Below are 25,039 nucleotides of genomic sequence, written 5' to 3'. Positions count from 1 at the left end.
TCCCGAAGCCTTTTAAACCTCAAATACACTACAATACTGCTTTCACGTAGAATTCGTAGGTATTTCACGTAGAATACGTAGGTATTTTGCTTGAAATTTTATTTGGCCCATTTTTACCACATTCTTCCCTTCATATGGCTTTGAATACCTCCCGTGCAGGGAAGAGTGGTAGGAGTGGTGTGCAGATGTGGGTGGGTGTCTATTTTAATACATTCTTGAATAGACACCCTCAAAAATAAATCCATTACTCATTTGTTTAGGCAGGTCCTAAGAAACAAAATAAAAATGTATTTTCAAAACAATAGAATGGAATATTTTTTTGTTGAATTATGTTAAGTCCAAATGAATGAAATCAGGAATGGATGGCTTTCCCATAGAATTCCTTTCAACATTTTGGTGACAAAGTAGCCACCCCTATTTACGCAAATGACAACACACATGTCACCCAAATCAAAATCAGTACTTCCTAGTTCCATGTACCAAACTGTTATTTCAATTGTATTAAAACCAGGAAAATCTGAAGAGTCCCCTGCTGATTGGACCAACAAGTTTAATAAATTGTGACAATAAAATAATAACAAAGCTTATAAGCAATAGAATGGAAAAGGTCTTACCAGACTTGATACATATCAAACAGGAAGAAAGGAGGACCAAGGCCCTCTTCATACAATTTATTAAAATGCTTTTATTTGTATGGCATGTTCAATAGAAACAATTTTTTTTTAAACCCGACGCGTTTTGGCAGCATGGCCTTTGTCAGGGAGTACAAAGAAATAATAAAATGTCCTCTTTTGAACAGCTTTTCCAACAGCTTTTCCAATTGTTCAAAAGCTGTTCAAAAGAGGACACTGTATTATTTCTTTGTACTCCCTGAGGAAGGCCATGCAGCCGAAACGCGTCAGGTTTTAAAACTTTTGTTTCTATTGAGCATGCCTTACAAATAAAGGCATTTTAATTAATCATAAGAAGAGGGCCTTGGTCCTCCTTTCTATTTGATGACCAATTCACCCCTTGTACCTTTGTAGCGCTTCCCTTCCTCTTCTTTCTACATATCAAACAGGGTTTATTCAAATGAAATACAAAACAAATACAAGAACATGTTTCAGTTTAGTACAATACAACAACAAAAAGATAGAGATGTTTCAATAATGGCTGTTGATGCTGCAAAGACTTTTAACATCTTGAATGGCCTTTTTATTTTCAAAACTTTGGAAGCTTTCAACTTTCCAGCTGAAATAATATGTTTAATAAAAATATAGCAAAAAATGTACACAAATAATACATTATCTGATGAAATTGCTTTAGAATGGGGCACAAGACAGGGATTTCCCCGCTCCCCCTCCTGTTTGAACTGACAATTGAACCGCAAGCAGAAAGAATTTAGACAGGACTAGCTCAGTGTACGGAGAGCTCAGTGGTGCTGAACGAATCCTCTGTCTATGCCCATGGACTCCAGCCAAGGCTATCAAACGCGTTTATGCATTGGCTAAAGAGAGGCAGATAACACTCCCTGCCGTACCTAATTGGCCAAAGAAACTGTCACTCAAAGGGATTCCCTCTGTCGCAAGCTGGCTGGTTGCGAAGCAAAGTGGCAATTGCCATCAGTGACAACACTACAGGGTAAAATAGTTGTCCCCCGAATAAATTCTGTCGGTAATTTTGCCTTTTGAATCGGCGTCTGCGTGTAATACAGAAAGGTAAGGCGACATGGGTGTTTCATGTGTTGTGCATAGCTGACAGGCTGGCCAAGTAAAATGAATAGCAATGTTCTGCTGGATGGCTGCGTTCTCATGATGTTTATGTGTAGGTGACGCCGCTTCTGACGTCCTGAATGTTATTGTAGCCTACCCTGTGTCAATCTGTTCTGTTCTGTTCTTGCTGTTCTCGATGTCGTTTTATTGTCACGTTTAGGCTACCTTGTGGCTGTGGTTGAAACAGACCAGGTACATGACATGTTGTGAACATCACTGAAACTTATAAGAACAGTGTTGGCCTATTATTAATTCAACAGATCGATCATATGAGCAGCGTCTAGGGGTAGCATAGTGGGCAGTACTCTCTCGTGGACAGATGAAATGGGCAGAGGTTGGTTATAGGCCACTATAGTCGGAAATCATGTAATAGCATTGACTTGAGATACACTGCTATAGATAAAGGGGATTAACTGAGCATTAAAGTTTAGATGTTTAGAGACTGAAGCACCAATGTGGAGGGAGACCACACACAGGTGTGTCTGTGTATCTCTCTCTCTCTCTCTCTCTCTCTCTCTCTCTCTCTCTCTCTCTCTGTGTGTGATGTGTCAAGAATGATGCATGGAATACCTGAGTCAAAGCTGCCTAGTTTCGTAGGATGGATAGGGTAAATTAGTTGTGAGGTCTTTATACCATGCTCCCTGTAATGTGAACCAGAATTTGCAACTAACCTGCTATCAAACCTGGGTTGTCTGAGAAATTCAGGAATGCCTTATCCCATTGAGCTAATGCTTAGTGATTAGGTCTGAGGGCTAAACATATTATTCTGACCACTTCCATTACAATTCTAGAAACACTCAAATGTGGGGAGCCTATAGGCTACTGTTGTGTGGCTGTTAGACAGACTGTCTGTTTCCTTTGCCTCCGATGCTCCATCACACGGAGCACATTACACATGAATCGGATTTTATAAGATAAAAGCTGCTTTAAAGTGTTCTGATTAGAGAATACAAGAAAGTGAATAGGTTATTGAGATACAATGCAGCGGAAATGGCTCTTGTCACTGGTCAAGGCACCTCATAACTTCTTAACACTTTTTCTCTTTTCTATTTTGTAGATCATTGCCAAATTGCTCACAAATTAAAGATATGTCCCAAAGAGATTCATTAGGATGTAGAGACCATAGAGTTGAATAGAACAGGTGTAGGCTAAATATAATGTAGAATATCATACAATTCACTCTGTTCTCACTGACCTGGGACTGTTCTCTACCTAACACCTTATGTGTTTCTGTTGATGTGGCATGGATAGGATAGCACTTGCTCAGTGAGTTGGTACAATCAATGAGTCACTGGTGATACCTCGTCCAAGCCATCATTTTAGCTGGTGTGCATGTGTTCCCCCGAGTGCTTACAGCAGTGTGAAAACACCTCTCTCCCTCTGTACAGTGTCATGGTAACTTCATCAGACCGCTGGGGATGTGTGTGTGTGTGTGACCTGGAAGTCACTCCTCATACAGCTTCCTTTATCTCCCGTCACAAACAGGGCACAAAACACATACCTTGTACTATATAAGATAGATCTATTTAGAACTAGTCTCAAAGGAAGATTCTCTTTGATCTGTTTCCAGCTCTACTTGATCTTGGTAAGCGGTGGTCACTCAATGTGTTCACTGATTGAAGTTGAGTTATTCTGATCAGATGAACCTCTCTCTCTCTCTCGCTCTCTCTCTCTCTCTCTCTCTCTCTCTCTCTCTCTCGCTCTCTCTCCTGATTGTTGTTCTGCCTACACCGACAAATTGCTGATGCTGTCTACGTAATCAAACTCCTCTCCCTTCTGAAGGCGTTTTATATGATTGGTCTAATCAAGTCTGCTGGGTTTCTTGTTTGAATCGTATGTTCTTTACCTAGTGTTCACAGAATGTCATTCTTAGGGTGGGGAGGCCCATGAGTGATTACTAGGCCAAGGCTATACAGTGCATTCGGAAAGTATTCACACTCCCTTTACTTTTTTTTTCACCTCAATTGGGCCGACCAACCAGTGCTCCCGCACATTGGCTAACTGGGCTATCTGCATTGTGTCCCGCCACCCACCAACCCCTCTTTTACGCTACTGCTACTCTCTGTTCATCATATATGCATAGTCACTTTAACCATATCTACATGTACATACTACCTCAATCAGCCTGACTAACCGGTGTCTGTATGTAGCCTCGCTACTTTTATAGCCTCGCTACTGTATATAGCCTGTCTTTTTACTGTTGTTTCATTTCTTTACTTACCTATTGTTCACCTAATACCTTTTTTGCATTATTGTTATAGCCTGCAAGTAAGCATATCACTGTAAGGTCTCTACACCTGTTATATTCGGCGCACGTGACAAATTTGATTTGATTTCGAGCTCTGAGACAGGATTGTGTCGAGGCACAGATCTGGAAGGGTACCAAAAACTGTCTGCAGCATTGAAGGTCCCCAACAACACAGTGGCCATCATTCTTAAATTAAATATGTTTGTAACCACCAAGACACTTCCTAGAGCTGCCGCCCAACCAAACTGAGCAATCGGGTGAGAAGGGCCTTGGAGGGAAGGAGGGAACCAAGAACCTGATGGTCACTCTGACAGAGCTCCAGAGTTCCTCTGTGGAGATGGGAGTACCTTTCAGAAGGACAACCAATCAGGCCTTTATGGTAGAGTGGCCAGACCGAAGCCACTCCTCAGTAACAGGCACATGACAGCCCGCTTGCAGTTTGCTAAAAGGCACATAAAGGACTCCCAGACCATGAGAAACAAGATTCTCGGGTCTGATGAAACCGATTTGAACTCTTTGGCCTGAATGCCAAGTAACATTTCTGGAGGAAACCTGGCACCATCCCTATGGTGAAGAATGGTGGTGGCAGCATCATGCTGTGGAGATGTTTTTCAGCGGCAGGGACTGAGAGACTAGTCAGGATCGAGGAAGAGATGAACAGAGCAACGTACAGAGAGATCCTTGATGAAAACTTGCTCCAGAGCGCTCAGGACCTCAGACTGGGGGCGAAGGTACCCCTCCAACAGACGACAACCCTTTGCACACAGCCAAGACAATGCAGAAGTGGCTTTGGGACAAGTCTCTGAATGTCCTTGAGTGGCACAGCCAGAGCCCGGACTTGAACCCAATCGAACATCTCTGGAGAGACCTGAAAATAGCTGTGCAGCAACGCTCTCCATCCATCCTGACAGGGCTTGAGAGGATCTGCATAGAAGAATGGGAGAAACTCCCCAAATACAGATGTGCCAAGATTGTAGTGTCATTCCCAAGAAGACTCAAGGCTGTAATCGCTACCAAAGGTGATTCAACAAAGTACTGAGTAAAGGTTCAGAATACTTATGTAAATTTGATATTTCAGTTTTTTATTTGAATAAATGAGCAAAACTTTCTAAAAAACTGTTTTTGCTTTGTCATTATGGAGAATTGTGTATAGATTGATGAGGGGAAAAATCTATTTAATCAATTTCAGAATAAGGCTGTAGTGTAACAAAATGTGGAAAAAGTCAAAGGGGTCCGAATACTTTCCGAATGCATTATATCTCCATGTTCATTTGTCAGTAATGCTTAATTTTACAGTCTGGCATTTACCTTAGTGTTTGATGGACAATTTCTGAGACTAACTTCAAGCCTGGTAGTACCAGTATTGTCACACCCTGATCTGGTTCACCTGTCTTTGTGCATGTCTCCACCCCCCTCCAGGTGTCGCCCATCTTCCTCATTATCCCCAGTGTATTTATACCTGTGTTCTCTGTTTGTCTGTTGCCAGTTCGTTTTGTTTCGTCAAGCCTACCAGCGTTTTTTCCCATGCTACTTTCTGTCTCTAGTTCCTGTTTTTTTTAGCTTTCCCATTTTTTGACCATTCTGCCTACCCTGAGCCTGCCTGTCATTCTGTACCTTGTCACACCACCCTGAATCACTGACCTCTACCTGCCCTGACCCTGAACCTTCCTGCCATTCTGTACCTTTCAGACTCTGCTCTGGACTACTAACCTCTGCGTGCCCTTGACCTGTCATTTGCCTGCCCCCCTGTTTTTGTAATAAACTTTAGTTTCGAAGTAACAATCTGCATCTGGGTCTTTTCCTGAGCCTTGACAGTACAAACTGGCCTTGACGGACCCAGCAGACCAGCTTTCCAACACCATCTACTCCCAAGGAGCCACTATTGGAAGGCACGACCCCAGCCACCCCAGTCATAAACTGTTCTCTCTACCACTGCATGGCAAGCGGTACTGGAGCACCAAGTCTAGGACCAAAAGGCTTCTCAACAGTTTTTCCCCCAAGCCCCCAAGCCATAAGACTTATGAAAAGGTAATCAAATGGCTATCCAAACTATTTGCATTGTTTGCTGGAGCAAATCCGCGGGTTGTCTGTCAGACAGCCTACCGCGACGGTAACCTCCCAGCCCCTCAGTGACCCAGTTGTTAGCAGCGTGGCCTCACCGGCCACCCTGGATTCCCGGGAGCTCCGCTTACCACCCCTGGAACCGTTTCCTGGAGAGTTGGGAATTTGTGTTCTCTCATCATCGAGCTGCAGCCCTCCTCTTTCCCCTCAGACTGCTCGAAGATTGCTCGAAGATAGAGTATCTCATCACGCCGATGTCTTGGAGGGCTCTCGCCTGGGCTACGGCCGTGTGGGAACAACAGTCAGCCGTATGCTGACTGTTAGAGGAGTTTGTGGCAGAGGTGAAGAAGGTTTTCGATTCTCCATGGTCCAGGAGAGAGACTACCTGGAAGTTACTCCAGATTCAGCAAGACTCCCGCAGTGTGGCAACCTATGCAGTGGATTTCAACACGTTGGCAACTGAGAGTGCCTGGAACCCGGAATCGCTGTTGGACACGTTCCTGCATGGAGTATCGGTGGAGGTTAAGGATGAACTAGCAGCCTGTGAACTACCGACGGATCTTTACCATCCGGATCAATGGATGGCTACAGGAACGCAGGAAGGAGAGGGGATCCGATTCCACTTACCCACCCAAGGATTCCACCTCGCCTCCGAGGCATCCCAGAAGTCCCCGACGTCTCCGTTGCCGAGAGGACTCTTGAGTTCCCCGAAAGTCTCTGAAGTCTGCTGAATCACCTCTTCCTCAGCGGATGCAACTAGGCAGAGCAAGGCTGTCCCTACCTGAACGTCTACACAGGCTTCACACGAAGAGTTGCCTATATTGAGGGACCACTGGTCATTTCATGTCCTCCTGTCCACTAAAAGACCAGGCTCACCAGTAGGGGTGAGTACTCTGGTGGGCAATACGGATAACTTTTCCTCTCCCCTTACTCGCACCGCTTTCCACGCCATCCTGCTGTGGGGGAACCTGTCGTAATCTCTCAGGGTACTCATTGACTCTCCAATAAGAGTTTTATGGACGCTACCCTGGTGTCCAAGCTGGGCTTCCCCACTCAGCCCCTCTCCATTCCCATGGACATTAGAGCACTGGACGGACGCTCTATAGGCCGGGTCACCCACAATAAGTTTCCTCAGGTGCCGTGGTTTTGGGATTCCCTTGGTTCCAGTGACACTATCCCATTATTGATTGTACTGTTGGTGCCATCATGGGTCGGAGCCTGTTTTTACCACTCCCATTGCCTGAAGTCAGCGCAGCCTGCCCCGGGACATCGTCCGGTGGGCTCGGAAGTTGCTCCGGACCTCTCCGCCATTCCCGCGCTGTACCAGGACCTCCGGAGGTTTTCAGTAAGGCCCGGGCCACTTCACTTCCTCCACACCGACCCTATGACTGCCGGATCAACCTTTTCCCAGGCACCACACCGCCCAGGGGACGACTGTACTCTCAAATCAAATCAAATTTTATTTGTCACATACACATGGTTAGCAGATGTTAATGCGAGTGTAGCAAAATGCTTGTGCTTATAGTTCCGACAATGCAGTAATAACCAACAAGTAATCTAACCTAACAGTTCCAGAACTACTACCTTATACACACAAGTGTAAAGGTATAAAGAATATGTACATAAAGATATATGAATGAGTGATGGTACAGAACGGCATAGACAAGATGCAATAGATGGTATTGAGTACAGTATATACATACAGTGGGGCAAGAAAGTATTTAGTCAGCCACCAATTGTGCAAGTTCTCCCACTTAAAAGATGAGAGGCCTGTAATTTTCATCATAGGTACACTTCAACAGACATAATGACAAAAAAAATCCAGAAAATCACATTTGTAGGATTTTTAATGAATTTATTTGCAAATTATGGTGGAAAATAAGTATTTGGTCAATAACAAAAGTTTATCTCAATACTTTGTTATATACCCTTTGTTGGCAATGACAGAGGTCAAACGTTTTCTGTAAGTCTTCACAAGGTTTTCACACACTGTTGCTGGTATTTTGGCCCATTCCTCCATGCAGATCTCCTCTAGAGCAGTGATGTTTTGGGGCTGTTGCTGGGCAACACGGACTTTCAGCTCCCTCCAAAGATTTTCTATGGGGTTGAGATCTAGAGATTGGCTAGGCCACTCCAGGACCTTGAAATGCTTCTTACGAAGCCACTCTTTCGTTGCCCGGGCGGTGTGTTTGGGATCATTGTCATGCTCAAAGACCCAGCCACGTTTCATCTTCAATGCCCTTGCTGATGGTAGGCTTTGTTACTTTGGTCCCAGCTCTCTGCAGGTCATTCACTAGGTTCCCCTGTGTGGTTCTGGGATTTTTGCTCACCGTTCTTGTGATCATTTTGACCACATGGGGTGAGATCTTGCGTGGAGCCCCAGTTCGAGGGAGATTATCAGTTGTCTTGTATGTCTTCCATTTACTAATAAGATTCAGTCTTCCCAGCCTGGTGCAGGTCTACAATTTTGTTTCTGGTGTCCTTTGACAGCTCTTTGGTCTTGGCCATAGTGGAGTTTGGAGTGTGACTGTTTGAGGTTGTGGACAGGTGTCTTTTATACTGATAACAAGTTCAAACAGGTGCCATTAATACAGGTAACGAGTGGAGGACAGAGGAGCCTCATAAAGATGAAGTTGCAGGTCTGTGAGAGCCAGAAATCTTGCTTGTTTGTAGGTGACTAAATACTTATTTTCCACCATAATTTGCAAATAAATTCATTAGAAATCATACAATGTGATTTTCTGGATTTTTTTTCCTCATTTTGTCTGTCATAGTTGAAGTGTACCTATGATGAAAATTACAGGCCTCTCTCATCTTTTTAAGTGGGAGAACTTGCACAATTGGTGGCTGACTAAATACTTTTTTGCCCCACTGTATGAGATGAGTAATGTAGGGTATGTAAACATTATATTAATTGGCATTGTTTAAAGTGGCTAGTGATACATTTTTTACATCCATTTTTCCATTATTAAAGTGGCTAGAGATTGAGTCAGTATGTTGGCAGCAGCCACTCAATGTTAGTGGTGGCTGTTTAACAGTCTGATGGCCTTGAGATAGAAGCTGTTTTTCATTCTCTCGGTCCCTGCTTTGATGCACCTATACTGACCTCGCCTTCTGGATGATATCGGGGTGAACAGGCAGTGGCTTGGGTGGTTGTTGTCCTTGATGATCTTTATGTTCTTCCTGTGATATCGGGTGGTGTAGGTGTCCTGGAGGGCAGGTAGTTTTCCCCCGTTGATGCATTGTGCAGACCTCACTACCTTCTGGAGAGCCTTACGGTTATGGGCGGAGCAGTTGCCGTACCAGGCGGTGATACAGCCCGACAGGATGCTCTCGATTGTGCATCTGTAGAAGTTTGAGTGCTTTTGGTGACAAGCCAAATTTCTCCAGACTCCTGAGGTTGAAAAGGCGCTGCTGCGCCTTCTTCACAACGCTGTCTGTGTGGGTGGACCAATTAAGTTTGTCCGTGATGTGTAAGCCGAGGAACTTAACTTACTACCCTCTCCACTACTGTCCCGTCGATGTGGATGGGGGGGTGCTCTCTCTGCTGTTTCCTGAAGTCCACGATCATCTCCTTTGTTTTGTTGAGTGTGAGGTTATTTTCCTGACACCACACTCCGAGGGTCCTCACCTCCTCCCTGTAGGCCGTCTTGTTGTTGTTGGTAATCAAGCCTACCACTGTAGTGTCGTCTGAAAACTTGATGATTGAGTTGGAGGCGTGCATGGCCACGCAGTCGTGGGTGAACAGGGAGTACAGGAGAGGGCTCAGAACGCTCCCTTGTGGGGCCCCAGTGTTGAGGATCAGCAGGGCGGAGATGTTGTTTACCTACCCTCACCACCTGGGGACGGCCCGTCAGGAAGTCCAGTACCCAGTTGCACAGGGCGGGGTCGAGACCCAGGGTCTCGAGCTTGATGACGAGTTTGGAGGGTACTATGGTGCTAAATGCTGAGCTGTAGTCGATGAACAGCATTCTCACATAGGTATTTCTCTTGTCCAGATGGGTTAGGGCAGTGTGGTTGCGATTGCGTCGTCTGTGGACCGATTGGGGCGGTAAGCAAATTAGAGTGGGTGTCAGGTAGGGTGGAGGTGATATGATCCTTGACTAGTCTCTCAAAGCACTTCATGATGACAGAAGTGAGTGCTACGGGGCGGTAGTCATTTAGCTCGGTTACCTTAGCTTTCTTGGGAACAGGAACAATGGTGGCCCTCTTGAAGCATGTGGGAACAGCAGACATAGATAAGGATTGATTGAATATGTCCGTAAACACACCAGCCAGCTGGTCTGCGCATGCTCTGAGGACGCGGCTGGGGATGCCGTCTGGGCCTGCAGCCCTGCGAGGGTTAACACGTTTAAATGTTTTACTCACGTCGGCTGCAGTGAAGGAGAGTCTGCAGGTTCTGGTAGCGGGCCATGTCAGTGGCACTGTATTGTCCTCAAAGAGAGCAAAGAAGTTTTTTAGTCTGCCTGGGAGCAGGACATCCTGGTCCGCGACAGGGCTGGTTTTCTTTTTGTAATCTTTTTTTTGCCAAGCTGTAAAAACAGCACTGGTCACATCCCATGTGTGCTTTTAAAGCAGACCCACTCATGTACCTAACCAGGCCTGTAGAAATGCCCAGATTATGTTTCTTTGGCTGGGGCTCCATGACTCAGAGCAAGGGAACATTTGTGTGTGTGTGCGCAGAGGCGGACTGGTGATCTGGTGTTTCGGGCAAATGCCAGATGGGCTGGTCCATTTTTAGCCCAGAGTGCCTGTCTCACTTGTTTTTCTCTTGCAAAATTATTATTATCTCAAATAATGTAATAGGCCAGTGTGTGGAAAATGCTAGAGACAATTTCTGGTGTGCGTGTGCGTGCACAAGAGGGGTTATAGCAGTGGGGAGATTTGGGTCAGTCCTTTTTGGAAATGTGAAATGTTTGTCCCACAGATTCTAGAGAGGCCTGTCTCTCTGTTACTAAGGCCCACAGCCGCTATTGTCCCTGTCCTTTCACCGCTCAGCTCTTTATTCTCCACAACCGCACATCTCAATTATCACACAGGGGAGCTTTGTGTGGCCAGAGCCCTCCCTCCGTGTGTGTGTGTGTGTGTGTGTGTGTGTGTGTGTGTGTGTGTGTGTGTGTGTGTGTGTGTGTGTGTGTGTGTGTGTAAAAGAGAGAAAATTACAGACACACACACACACAAGCAGACCAAGACTAAGAGAGAGAATTCAGAGAGGGAGAGAGAAAAAGACAGTGGGAGTGAGAGAGAGTTTTAGTCAAAGGAAGAGGAGGATCCCTTTCATAGAAAGCATTTCCCCAAAGCTACCTGGTGTTGTGAGCTGCAGTACCAGTGCTTCTCTCAAGGAAAATACATCCTTTCATACAACTGGTAGCCTACATGTAGGGAGAGTGGAGTGCACTTCAGACCTGCGTTACGTGTTGTGGATGGATTCTTCCATTATTGTTTTCGCCATTGTTATTGCAGAGTAAACGAAGAGGATCACCAGAGCTTGGACCAGCCCTCCACCACCAACCATCCTAATGGATCCTTAGCCCCTGTCTGCTGCTATTTGACTGGTGAGTTGAATCTCTTTTACAGGCTCGTGAATAAGTATTTTTACCATGTAGTTCTAATTTGATATTGCCTACACCATACAGAAAGGTAGCGTCATTTAGCTAGTGTGTGTGTATGAATGTATGTATGTGTGTGTCAGTGTAGGCTGCTGAGGGGAGGACGGCTCATAATAATGGCTGGAACGGAGCAAATGGAATGGCATCTAACCATGTGTTTGATGTATTTGATACCATTCCACCTGTTCCGCTCCAGCCATAACCACAAGCCCATCCTCCCCAATTAAGGTGCCACCAACCTCCTGTGGTGTGTGTGATTTAAACTCAATGAAGCAATGTGTAATTGTGAACACAGTGCTCTGCTCTCTCTTCACATTCACCAGTTAATACCTAATCCAGAATAGAGATGCACACAAATATGCTCACTGTCCATTGCCAAGCAACCAAGTGGAGTTGTCAACCTGACCCTAAACACAAACATTTCCCATTTTATTTAACCTTTATTTAACTAGGCAAGTCAGTTAAGAACAAATTATTCTTATTTACAATGACGGCTTACCCCGGCCGAACCTGGACAACACTGGGCCAATTGTGCGCCGCCCTATGGGACACCCAATCACGGCCGGATGTGATACAGCCTGAATTCGAACCAGGCACTGTAGTGACGCCTCTTGCGCTGAGTTGCAGTGCCTTAGACCACTGTGCCACTCGGGAATCCATCGATTTACTGATGTCACCTTTTAGGTACTCTATACACTCAGGTGTATCAGCTGCCAATTACAATTCACAAACAACACCTTTCGTGTGTGTGTGTCTGCACGCTCACATAAATGGCTAATATCAAATCAAAGTTTATTGCTCAGTTTAGCAGATGTTATAGCAGGTGCAGTGCTTGTTATAGCATAATTATACTTTGCGGAGCAGTGTTCGCTTTGTGCTGTAAAAGCGGAGCCCTCTTCTCTCTTGGCGAGTCCTTTTTAGTCGGCCTCAGATCAATCGTTAGATATTCATGCTAGAGAGACACAGAAAGGCAGAAAGGTGTTTGAAGGCTGGACAGATGGGAGAGGTCACAAAGGGGAATCTCTTTGATTTGCTACGCTCCACCTCCACTGCTTCCCCTTAATAGACATTGAATAGGGGAGCTCCTGGCAAGACGAGGGATATTCTGTTTTGAGAGATCATGTGTCTTAATGAGGTGTTTATATAAGATCATGATTATGCACATTTAGATTGGTACTTGCTGCGGAATCGATCAATCGGTATTTGTAGAAATGTACTATAGTTGTATATTCTGGAAAAGCAAATGTAGATAGCAAATGCCTGGAATTGGACTGAAAACCTGCATACACAGGCGTCCCTCCTCTGTTGACGTTTGTCTGTCGGTGATGGTGTATGGCTATTGGCCGGTCATGTCTGAGATACATCGGTGTAGGATTAGAGAGCAGTGTGGTTGTGTGAGAACAGTAGTGGGTCTGGTGTTTGGGCTGAGGATAAAGGACCTAACCCTTTGCTATGATGGAGAGGATCATGCTGCATTACAGGTTATTATAGTGTGGGTGGGTTCTCAGACCGATGAACTCAAGTGTGCTCACCTTCAAAGATTCAAACCCTCTTTACTCCTCTCGCTCTCTCTCTGTCTGTTTAGTGCATCCCTCTGATACGTCAGCTGAAGAGTGCGTTGTGATTCATTCTTAATAATCACAAAGTAGGCCCTATAATCTGTTTGGCATTTCCCAGACACATATTAGGCCTAGTCTTGGACTAAAAAAGCATTATCAATGGAGAATCTCAATTAAAAGTTCTTAATTGGGAAGGCTAATCTGTGTCCGGCAAACTGGCCCTATGAGCATAGGTTAGACCCTTGGACATGACACATGACAGTGGTGCTAAGTGAGTTAGTGCTAGGTTAGAAAACCTTGTTTCCCTTTACCATCCATAATAAACACATTAATGAGTGTAAAGCTACCTCCGCATCTACTCCAGGGACATTGTTAGAGCTTTCAGAACAAGGAGTTATCACCTAATCACACACACGTACAGATGCACACGTGTGAATGAACTAGCACAGACACACGTGTACAAATTCGCCTGCACACACACACACACACACACACACTTGTCACCTAATCATCTCCTGAAAACAAAATATGTTCTAATCAGTTTGTGAGTGTGTTTGAGTGTTCACACAGGTAAGCAGACATTTATTAACACTTGTCCACAAGTATGTACACATATTCTGTATACTACCCTCACACACACACACACACACACACACACACACATGCTCACACACACAATGAATAAAGCCGGGATTAAAAGATGTAGCAACTGTCTTCATTAATCCCTGCACCAGTGTTTTAGAGAGAAGAGACGAGAGAATGGGAGAAGAGTTAATGTTTCAACTGAGTTAATTGTTCCAATTTACATTTGTTTATCTTTATTTAGCTAGGCAAGTCAGTTAATTAACAACATTCTTATTTACAATGACAGCCTACCTGGGAACAGTGGGTTAACTGCCTTGTTCAGGGGCAGAACAACAGATTTTTACCTTGTCAGCTGAGGGATTCAATTCAACAACCTTTCGGTTATTGACCACTAGGCTACCTGCCCCCCCAAGAGATGGACAACTTTGTGGGGCGTTTAAGGAAGTACCCCATGGCAGCACCTTAACGTTCAGCCATATTCCTTTCCTCCCTCCCCCCTCCTCCACCACCTGTGGGCTATTTATATCTCAGGGAATCAAAGAGCCAATTAAAACGCAGCTGCACTAATGAGAGAGCCAGCAGACTGAGGTGAACTGTTGTTCACTCTAAGCCATCCTCTGTTTCAAAGAATGATCTAGAGCAACAAGTTGGGCTTACAAACGGTCTGGGGTTAACTTCCTTGAGCTATGGGTCAGAAACTGTCATCAACCATCTTGGTTAAGGGAGTGTTCAAACTGCAGTCCATCGAAGGTCTGGAGAGACGCACTTGAGGAATAGAATAGTAGCCTCTGTTTTGTCTCGCTGGCTTAGATCTGCGGTCGTCTGGACATTCGGTCAACAGAAAAGTTCTCTACATGGACCCTATGTATAAAGGTGAGATTCACACTTTGCTCTTCGCTTTTAGTTTGGTTTTGGTGAGATCATGAATAAAATAAAAGAAGTCTGTGTTTTTGCAGCCCAGAAAATGGGTTTTATAGACTGGATTGAACAGGGCTCTGGGTATTTCCCTCATGATAACGTTCTGTTCTGTGTGTTCTCCCACAGGTGGTGCCTTGCATCAGAACCCCCTCCAGCCATGAGCTACCCCCATCCTAGGCATCCTGGGTAGGATGACGGCCGTGTGCCCCTCTGGGGTAGTCCCTGCTGGGGCTACGGTGGGGAGCTCCAGGGGCTCTGGGAGTACAGGCGGTCAGGACAGGAGATATGCCCGCTGGAGCCGTCAGGACAGCTCAGACATCGCTACAGATGATGAGGGGGTTCCTGCCCGCCAACTCACCCCCCTGGAGAGGCTCAACCTCGACATGTGCCAGGACGACAGGTAGAACCAGGACGCCCAACACTCTCTTAGAACACAACAAGAAAGAAAATTAATTATCATGTATTGTTTTTCTGAATCCTTTGTTAATGATGATTATTTGGCAACCCCTCTGGTAACCCTACTGACAGGGTGGTCCGTGAGCTCACAGTGGGCCGACGTATCGGCTTCTACAAGGTCCGCGGGGAGATCGGCTGTGGAAACTTCTCCCATGTCAAACTGGGGATCCACGCCCTCACCAACGGTAAGGAAGACCCCTGCCAAGCAGCAAACACATTAGCTGATGTTTAACATAACAGACACAGCCCTGCTGTACTGTAGATGCTCACCAAACCTTTGAATCTTTTAAATTATTCAATTCATTGACCAGTAAAAGTGAGAATATATATTTAGGCCTGGCCAATCTTCACTAAATATGCTGGCTTGAGTTGAATAGTTCTCGGAAAATCCCAGATCCTCTGCTCCAGCAAAGTCTCAAACCACAGTGATGACTGACTTGCTGTTTTCATCAATGAGCTAATAATACCGTATCCTTAGATAGCTGTTTGCTAATGAGCCAGTGGTTTGGGCCTGTGGTCGGAATCAGCCACAGCGAGACAGCTTGTCTGCTGCCCTTGAAAAGATGGATTGATTAGAGATCTCGTGTTTCCCTAGCGACGGCTGGAATTGCTGCATGCTTCATCAAAGACTGTATGTAGTGTGAGTGAGTGTGCGTGTGTGGTATCGCTTGCTTAGTCCGACAAAGCAAAATGAGCTCCGGGGCTTTTTTAAAGGCTGTCACTGAAAGCTGTGGCAGAGCAGAAAGAGAGACTAATACCAGTCTTAATTAATTATGCATGTCAAAGCACAATTAGATATCTCAGCACCATCACACCGCTTAGGGACCTTTATATTATTAATTCATTTATGCTATTGATATCAAGTATGGGTGCTGCAGGTGAGGTCAGGGTGGTCAGAGCTGTTTAAGATGAGCATGGCCTTATTTCTATTACAGCATATTGGATGACTGTCATTCATAATCCATTCACCCGGCTCAATGTAACATTGATAGGTTTAGGCTACTACATGATATTCAAATGTTCCTTGAACCCATCATGAGGTTGATACATTCTAGCCTATGAATGAAAGTTTACAACGTAGATTAGATAACGTGTGCAACGTAGACGTAGATACAAATTAGAGTAATCAAAGGCAGACAGTGACACATTCAATACCGCCTTGAACACTCTTGCGTGTATCTAGCTGACCTAGGGTGTAATTATCAGTCCAGCAGTTGCAAACAAGAGTTTCTGTTGGACAAATGCAGGTATGTTATCCCCGTTTTGTTCTGTTTGCTTCTGTTTAAGAAAAGTTAATCAACCGATTTGATCACCGCAAACACAGTTCACTTTCATAGAAGCCACATACAAATAGTATGGTTGCTCGTTGTGTAATTTCTTCTTGCATTTACTCGCTCTCAACTTTTTCCTTCGCTTGTGGACTTCAGTGCCTGTGACCAGGTGACAAAACCTTTCCAAGCCAAACCTTCACACCATAATCGCTAACCACTACACACACAGCCTACATCATTGTCGACATATTAGCTAACGTCATAGTCAACATAGCTAGCTACTAGAACTAACATGTTAATAAACCAACTACAATCATGCTGTACAGTGCCGGCAGATAAAACAGTTACACCGGCGAGCCCCGGTGGCAATAAAATAATAAAATCAAAACCTTACCTTGACCTTACCCTGAAGAGTTCCAGTGTTGGATAGCCATAGCCAGCTAGCTAACATAGCATCCCTCTCTGTTAGAGTCAGGTGTTTGAATCGGCTAAACTAGCTAGCTGCATTCGCTAGCCAAGTAAGTGAAAGTGAGAAGAAAATAAAATCAAAATAAAGCTAGCTCTCAAATTAAATAAAATCGAGAGAGAGAGAGAGCACATTAGTAAGGTTGGGCACGTATGTTGGGCGATTAGGCCTGGCTCACAGATGGCGTTCCATCTGACCACCAACTCAATGGAGTTGAGGTCAGGGCTCTGTGCAGGCCAGTCAAGTTCTTCCACACCAATCTCGACAAACCATTTCTGTATTTACCTCGCTTTGTGCGTGGATACATTGTCATGCTGAAACAGGAAAGGGCCTTCCTCAAACTGTTGCCACAAATTTGTAAGCACAGAATCGTCTTGAATATTATTTTATGCTGTTTGCATTAAGATTTCCCTTCACTGGAAATAAGGGGCCTAGCCCGAACCATGAAAAAATCCTCAGACCATTATTCCTCCTCCAACAAACTTTACAGTTGGCACTATGCATTGGGGAATGTAGAGTTCTCCTGGCATCCGCCAGACCCAGATTCCAGATGGTGAAGCGTGATTAATCCCTCCAGAGAACGCATTTCCACTGCTCCAGAGTCCAATGGTGGCGAGCTTTACGCCACTCCAGCCGACACTTGGTATTGCGCATGGTGATCTTAGGCTTGTGTGCGGCTGTTCGGCTATGGAAACACATTTCATGAAGCTCCCGACGAACAGCTCTTGTGCTGAAGTTAGTGTTGCTACCGAGGACAGACGATTTGTACACGCTACGCACTTCAGCACTCAGCGGTCCCGTTCTATGAGGTTGTGTGGCCTACAACTTAGCGGCTGAGCCGTAGTTGCTCCTTGACGTCTGTGCCCAAACAATTTGAGCTTCTACTTTTAAAAATCCACCTTTCCAGAAACAAGTCTCTCACCGTTGCCAATTGCTATAGACCACCTTCTGCTCCCAGCTGTGCCCTGGACCCATATGTGAATTGATTGCCCCCCAGCTATCTTCAGAGCTCATGCTGTTAGGTGACCTAAACTGGGACATGCTGGGACATGCTTAACACCCCGGCCAACCAGGATCTCAGCGATCACTGTCTCATTGCCTGCGTCCATAATGGGTCTAATCGACCTGGCCCGGGTATCCTGGAAGGATATTGACCTCATTCTGTCAGTAGAGGATACCTGGTTATTCTTTAAAATTGCTTTCCTCACCATCTTAAATAAGCATGCCCCATTCAAAATATTTAGAACTAGGAACAGATATAGACCTGGTTTCACTCCAGACCTGACTGCCCTTGACCAACACAAAAACATCCTGTGGCGTACTGGATTAGCATCAAATAGCCCCCGCGATATGCAACTTTTCAGGGAAGTTAGGAACCAATATACACAGGCAGTTAGGAAAGCATAGTCTACCTTTTTCAAACAGAAATTTGCATCCTGTAGCACAAACTCCAAAAAGTTCTGGGACACTCTAAAGTCCATGGAGAATAAGAGCACCTCCTCCCAGCTGCCCACTGCACTGAGGCTAGGAAACACTGTCACCACCGATAAATCCACGATAATTGATGATTTCAATACATTTCTCTATGGCTGGCCATGCTTTCCACCTTGCTATCCCTACCCCAGTCAACAGCCCTGCACCCCCCACAGCAACTTTCCCAAGCCTCCCCCATTTCTCCTTCACCCAAATCCAGATAGCTGATGTTCTGAAATATCTGCAAAATTCCTACAAATCAACCGGGCTAGACAATCTGGACCCTCTCTTTCTAAAATTATCCACCGCAATTGTTGCAACCCCTATTACCAGCCTGTTGAACCTCTCTTTCGTATCGTCTGAGATCCCAAAAGTTTGGAAAGCTGCCACGGTCATCCCCCTCTTCAAAGGGGGAGACACTCTAGACCCAAACTGCTACAGACCTATATCTATCCTACCCTGCCTTTCTAAGGTTTTCGAAAGCCAAGTTAACAAACAGATCACTGACCATTTCGAATCCCACCGTACCTTCTCCACTATGCAATCTGGTTTCCGAGCTGGTCATGGGTGCACCTCAGCCATGCTCAAGATTCTAAACGATATCATAACCGCTATCGATAAAAGACAATACTGTGCAGCTGTCTTCATCGACCTGTCCAAGGCTTTCGACTCTGGCAATCACCACATTCTTATCGGCAGACTCAACAGCCTTGGTTTCTCAAAGGACTGCCTTGCCTGTTTCACCAACTACTTCTCAGACAGAGTTCAGCGTGTCAAATCGGAGGGCCTATTGTCCGGACCTCTGGCAGTCTCTATGTTGGTACCACAGGGTTCAATCTTCAGGCTGACTCTTTTCTCTGTATACGTCAATGATGTCGCTCTTGCTGCTGTTGATTCTCTGATCCACCTCTACGCAGATGACACCATTCTGTATACTTCTGGCCCCTCTTTGGACACTGTGTTAACTAACCTCCAGACGAGCCTCAATGCCTTACAACTCTCCTTCCGTGGCCTCCAACTGCTCTTAAAAGTAAAACTAAATGCATGCTCTTCAACCGATCGCTGGCCACACCTGCCCGCCTGTCCAGCGTCCCTACTCTGGAGGCTTCTGACTTATGTGGACAACTACAAATACCTAGGTATCTGGTTAGACTGTAAACTCTCCTTCCAGACTCACATTAAGCATCTCCAATCCAAAATTAAATCTAGAATCGGCTTCCTATTTCGCAACAAAGCATCCTTCGATCATGCTGCCAAACATACTATCCTACTGATCCTTGACTTCGGCAATGTAATTTACAAAATAGCCTCCAACACTCTACTCAGCAAATTGGATGCAGTCACAGTGCCATCCGTTTTGTCACCAAAGCCCCATATACTACCCACCACTGCAACCTGTATGCTCTCGTTGGCTAGCCCTCGCTTCATATTTGTCGCCAAACCCACTGGCTCCAGGTCATCTATAAGTCTTTGCTAGGTAAAGCCCCGCCTTATCTCAGCTCACTGGTCACCATAGCAGCACGCGCTCCAGCAGGTATATTTCACTGGTCACCCCCATAGCCAATTACTCATTTGGCCGCCTTTCCTTCCAGTTCTCTGCTGCCAATGACTAGAATGAACTGCAAAATTCACTGAAGCTGGACACTCCTATCTCCCTCACTAACTTTAAGCACCAGCTGTCAGAGCAGCTCACAGATCACTGCACCTGTACATAGCCCGTATGTAAATCGCCCATCCTACTACCTCATTCCCATATTGTTATTTATTTTATTTATTTTGCTCCTTTGCACCCCAGTATCTCTACTTGCACACTCATCTTCTGCACATCTATCACTTCAGTGTTTAATTGCTATATTGTAATTATTTTGCCACTGTGGACTATTTATTGCCTTACCTTCCTTATCCTACCTCATTTGTACACACTGTATATAGACTTTTTCTATTGTATTATTGACTGTATGTTTGTTTATTCCTTGTGTAACTCTGTTGTTGTTTGTGTTGCACTGCTTTGCTTTATCTTGGCCAGGTCGCAGTTGTAATTGAGAACTTGTTCTCAACTAGTCTACCTGGTTAAATAAAGGTGAAATAAAAATAAATATAAAAATCGTTTTCACTTCACAATAGCAGCACTTACAGTTGACTGAGGCAGCTCTAGTAGGGCAGAAATTTGATGAACTTGTTGGAATTTGTTGGAAAGGTGGCATCCTATGACGGTGCCACGTTGAAAGTCACTGACCACTTCAGTAAGGCCATTCTACTGCCAATGTTTGTCTATGGAGATTGCATGGCTGTGTGCTCAATTTTATACACCAGGCAGCAACGGGTGTGGCTGAAATATCCAAATCCACTCATTTGAAGGGATGTCCACATACTTTTGTATATTTAGTATAACATTTTTCTAAAAAGGATAACTTTTTTTTATTGTTTCACTATTTTTAATTGTATTAAATTCACTGAGGAGGATGGTCCTCCCTTTCCTCCTCTGAGGAGCTTATCCTCCCCAAAGCCAAATCTGAACCAGCTTCACCCTTCTCCTAAATAGGTTCAATTGGATGTTTTCATGTTCTTTTTGTTCTCTACAACCTACACAGTATGTGTGATCATAATTTCCGTTTGGTTATTTCTGCTCCTTCCTGTCGTCTCATCAATAGTCGAATACGACTTTTCAAGAAAGTACTTGTTGAAACGAGTAATACTTATATTTGATTGTTTTAGAATAGGCCATAATCAAGAAAATGGGTTTCCATGAATAGCATACAAGAAAGCAATATCATAAGCCTATATCTAACTGTTTGCAGATTTGTCTAGGCTTCTACAGCTCTTTTAAAACTACGTACTGGGATTTGGTCCCGGAGACAGTCATAGGCTTTAGCTGCTTGCTCTGGTGCACCCCCAGATAATGGGTGGAGATGCCTAGCAGTGTTACATTTAGTTAGGAAGTTTGCGATTAGTTTTCTGTGTTTCCAGCTCATTCAATTATAGCCATGGAGGTAAAGGAGAATGCTGGGGGACAACGGAATGAACTGAACCCCAGACATCAGATAGCTCTCCTTGAGGTCAACTCCTGCAGGTTCTCCTGATTCATGCAGGAAGGAAGCTAGCACCAAGCACACACTGATGGCCAATGCAGCAGAACAAGCAAGCTACTTCGAGAAAAATCTGCAGATAGTCGCCTTTGGATAGGCTAGCTAGCTATGCGTTTTGAATCGCTTTGGTTAGATCGCTGTAAAACACATCCTTTTGCCACAGGTGTTAAGTCAGGACTTGGGCATTTCCCGGAATATTGAACCACATTCCACAACTGATATTGAATATAAATATCCCATTATCATAGTGACAGAATGAAACCGAAAAGTATGAAAAATGTCAGTCCTTATCATGACATCATACTTGGGAAAGCCACCTAGCTTGGAATAGAATGTAGAATGCACTCATTTCATCGGCCACATAACTTGCTTATGAATACAGATATGCTAATGAAGTGTGTGTTGACATCGACAAAGTATTGCACAGTCTTTTCAATAGAGAATAAAACACCAAAAGCTAAAATAGCCTTACTCCTTCTCTCAGCCTCTTCTTTTTGATACTAACTTCTATGTTTAATGAACATGTCCCTCTGTCTGTTCTCCTTCAGACAAGGTGGCCATTAAGATCCTGGATAAGACCAAGCTGGACCAGAAGACCCAGAGGCTACTGTCCAGAGAGATCTCCAGCATGGAGAGACTACACCACCCCAACATCATACGTCTCTACGAGGTCAGACGCACGCACGCACACACACACACACACACACACACACACACTGTTGATAAGGAATGAGTTACACAAAGCCTGGTCAGAAGCTAAGATCATCAGTGCAATGCACTTAAACAGAGTTTATCAGAAGACAACTTGACCATCCTCTCTCTGCCTTCCTGCCGGGTGACAGGTGGTGGAGACATTGTCACGGTTACACCTGGTGATGGAGTATGCTGGTGGAGGAGAGCTCTACACCAAGATTAGCATGGAGGGGAAACTGTCGGACATCGACAGCAAGATCGTCTTCTCTCAGATCCTCTCGGCTGTCAAACACATGGTATGGCCCAGGGCTGAAGTCCTGCTTACATACACTTTTCAGTGTAATCATCAGAGCCCACCCAAATAAATATTATGCAGTCTCTTTTCTTTTCCGTTGTGCAACATTGAATGTAATTTAAAGAGTATGAGATGTATTTAAGGTACATATCGGTATGTTAACCAGATAAATATTTGACCCACTCCAAAGCATGACAACAGCATCATCCACCGTGACCTGAAGGCAGAGAACGTGTTCTACACCTGCAGCACCTGCGTCAAGGTGGGAGACTTCGGTTTCAGCACGCTGAGCCGCCGCGATGAGACCCTCAACACGTTCTGCGGCTCCCCGCCCTACGCCGCGCCTGAACTCTTCAGGGACGAACACTACCTAGGCGTCTTCGTAGACATCTGGGCCCTGGGCGTCATGCTGTTCTTCATGGTGACAGGAACCATGCCCTTCAGGGCGGACACGGTGGCCAAACTGAAGCGCTGCATTCTAGAGGGGGCCTATGTGCTGCCCTCCTGGGTACAGGAGCCCTGCCAGAGGCTGATCAGAGGCATCCTCCAGCCCCAGCCCTCAGACCGCTGCAGTGTGGAGCAGATGATGGGCTGTGAGTGGCTGCTGCCTATAGACTTCCCTCGGGCCATGGAGCCCTTTAAACTGGACCCGTCCTATCTGGCCGAGAGCACGCCTTCAGAGTTGGAGGAGGATGAGGCGGAGGTGAGGGAGGCGCTGGAGATACTAGGGATCACCCCGGAGCATATCTTAAATAATCAGGGGAAGGACTGTAGGAGTTCTGTTACGGGCGTTTATAGGATTCTGTTGCACCGTGCGCACAAGAGGCGGGCGGTGGAGAGCATGCCTGTGGTTACACATGTGGTCGGGTCCAGCGTGAGTAAAAAGGACCGGCTAAAGGCGTACCACAGCTTACGGCACACCTCCAAGCTCTGTGTGATTCTGTGACGAAAAGCCTTCGCTCCTATAGTTGAACTTTTGTTGTAGTTTTTTTTGTCAATAAAGTAAACATTTATGTGACTGTGAATGAGGAATGAGGTGGTGAATTTTAAATCAGTACAACGTCTGTCTTGAATGTTTATCGACAAAATGTTAACCGCTGATAAATGTTTTTATTTAAATCCTAAAGTTGGGATTGATGTTAGGATTTGTTTTATTTTTTAAATCAGTCTCTGTGAGAATATACTTTAGCCTGGGTGCCTGTCTTCTTCGACTTTATCTTACCAGACAAGGCAAAAATTGTTCATACGGTCATCCAGCAGACGCTTTTCTCCAAAGTGATATACTGTTAACGCATACGTATATTCATATGACCTCAAGCAGCAATAAATCCTATACAACTCTGGTGTATAGCGACTGAGGCTTGGTAAAACCAGATGTAGCATTGTGGAATGCAGAAAGAGTCAAGCATCCAGGCTAATGAGAATGAAGAATGTGATGATTTGAATTAGAAATCAGGAGATGATTATCTCTCGAATGTTTTATTGCACTGTTTTTGAGAGACATTTTTTTTGTCCAGTTACATGCCATCATGATTCTAGACATTTTCATCTCCTATTTCATAAATGCATGTTATTTTTTATTCATTTTCCATATGATATCCTATCACAGTGCTTCCCAAACTTCTCCTTGAGTACCCCCAGCCAGTCCACTTCTTCTTTGATGTATTTCAGAACTAGCATAGCTGATTCAAATAATTACCTAATCATCAAGCCCTTCATTTGTTGAATCAGCAGTGCTAGTTCTGGTATACATAAAATAACTGGGGTGGCTGGGGGTACTCGAGGAGAGGTTTGGGATGTCTATATCTCTTAGCCCGAGAGCCAGTCTGTTTTTGCTTTTTGTGCTATCATGCTAACTCCTTCTCACTCCTTGTCATGCAAAACATGTTTGGCTTGACAATAAGCAATGGAGTTGGCAAGAGCACAAACAGATCTGGGACCAGGCTAGATATCAGCAGGTAACTGGTTGAAAGGAACACATTGGCCTTATTGGCCTGGTTGGGTTGACGGTTATTTGTACACCTTACCTGTCAACGCCAATAATTTGATTTTCAATTGTTATGATGCCATATTACTGCCCAATATATATTTTCAAAATATTAAATAAAATGCTGAAATACTTTGTTGTCCTGTAATGTTTTGATAAACGTCACATGTCAATGTTCATTACAAAACATATTTTTTCTCATCTAGGGTTAATGGGTTTATATTATGGACAATAAATGGTGACCGTATCTGACAAGAAACAACCCTAATGTCTTACTTGCAGTACAGAAACAGTAACTAGCCTACACATCAGGCTTATCGGCATATGTAGACTCTAAGCTGTGGATGAAACTGAAGGGGGGCATGATGCATTTGCCTAATGTACAGTATCAAATCAAATTCTATTTGTCACATGCACCGAATACAACAGGTATTAATTACAGTGAAACGCTTACTTACAAGCCCTTAACCAACAATGCTTTAAGAAGTTAATAAAAATACATTTGAAAAAGTATATATATATTTATATAAAGTAACAAATAATTCAACAGCAGCAGTAAAAAACAAGCAAGGCTATATACA

General features: G+C 44.7%; 1 protein-coding gene across 3 annotated transcripts; it reads left to right on the top strand.

Moving 5' to 3' along the window:
- The first annotated feature begins 1,557 nt into the window (after positions 1-1,557).
- On the top strand, positions 1,558-24,591 carry nim1ka (NIM1 serine/threonine protein kinase a). 3 transcript variants are annotated; one of them, XM_021606515.3, is made up of 8 exons: positions 1,558-1,697; positions 11,524-11,615; positions 14,624-14,686; positions 14,858-15,131; positions 15,260-15,372; positions 22,032-22,153; positions 22,326-22,472; positions 22,662-24,591. In XM_021606515.3, exons 4-8 carry the CDS (start codon positions 14,923-14,925, stop codon positions 23,415-23,417), a joined length of 1,347 nt encoding a protein of 448 aa, XP_021462190.2. In that variant the 5' UTR covers positions 1,558-1,697; positions 11,524-11,615; positions 14,624-14,686; positions 14,858-14,922; the 3' UTR covers positions 23,418-24,591. The 3 variants fall into 3 exon arrangements, with proteins under 3 accessions (XP_021462190.2, XP_021462191.2, XP_090094076.1); XM_021606516.3 differs by lacking the exon at positions 14,624-14,686 and having other exon boundaries at positions 1,560-1,697; XM_090237950.1 differs by lacking the exons at positions 1,558-1,697; positions 14,624-14,686 and having other exon boundaries at positions 11,232-11,615.
- The last annotated feature ends 448 nt before the right edge of the window (positions 24,592-25,039 follow it).

The sequence above is a fragment of the Oncorhynchus mykiss genome, chromosome 6 (genome assembly GCF_057628025.1).
Source record: "Oncorhynchus mykiss isolate SJ-2025 chromosome 6, ASM5762802v1, whole genome shotgun sequence".
NCBI lineage: Eukaryota > Metazoa > Chordata > Actinopteri > Salmoniformes > Salmonidae > Oncorhynchus > Oncorhynchus mykiss.
This window is presented reverse-complemented; position numbering and strand designations above follow the sequence as displayed.

Coding starts and splice junctions, on each gene's coding strand:
- nim1ka (XM_021606515.3), top strand. CDS start 14,923: ATGACGGCCGTGTGCCCCTCTGGGGTAGTCCCTGCTGGGGCTACGGTG. Junction 22,154..22,325: donor ACATCATACGTCTCTACGAG/GTCAGACGCACG, acceptor GCCGGGTGACAG/GTGGTGGAGACATTGTCACG. Junction 22,473..22,661: donor TCTCGGCTGTCAAACACATG/GTATGGCCCAGG, acceptor CCCACTCCAAAG/CATGACAACAGCATCATCCA.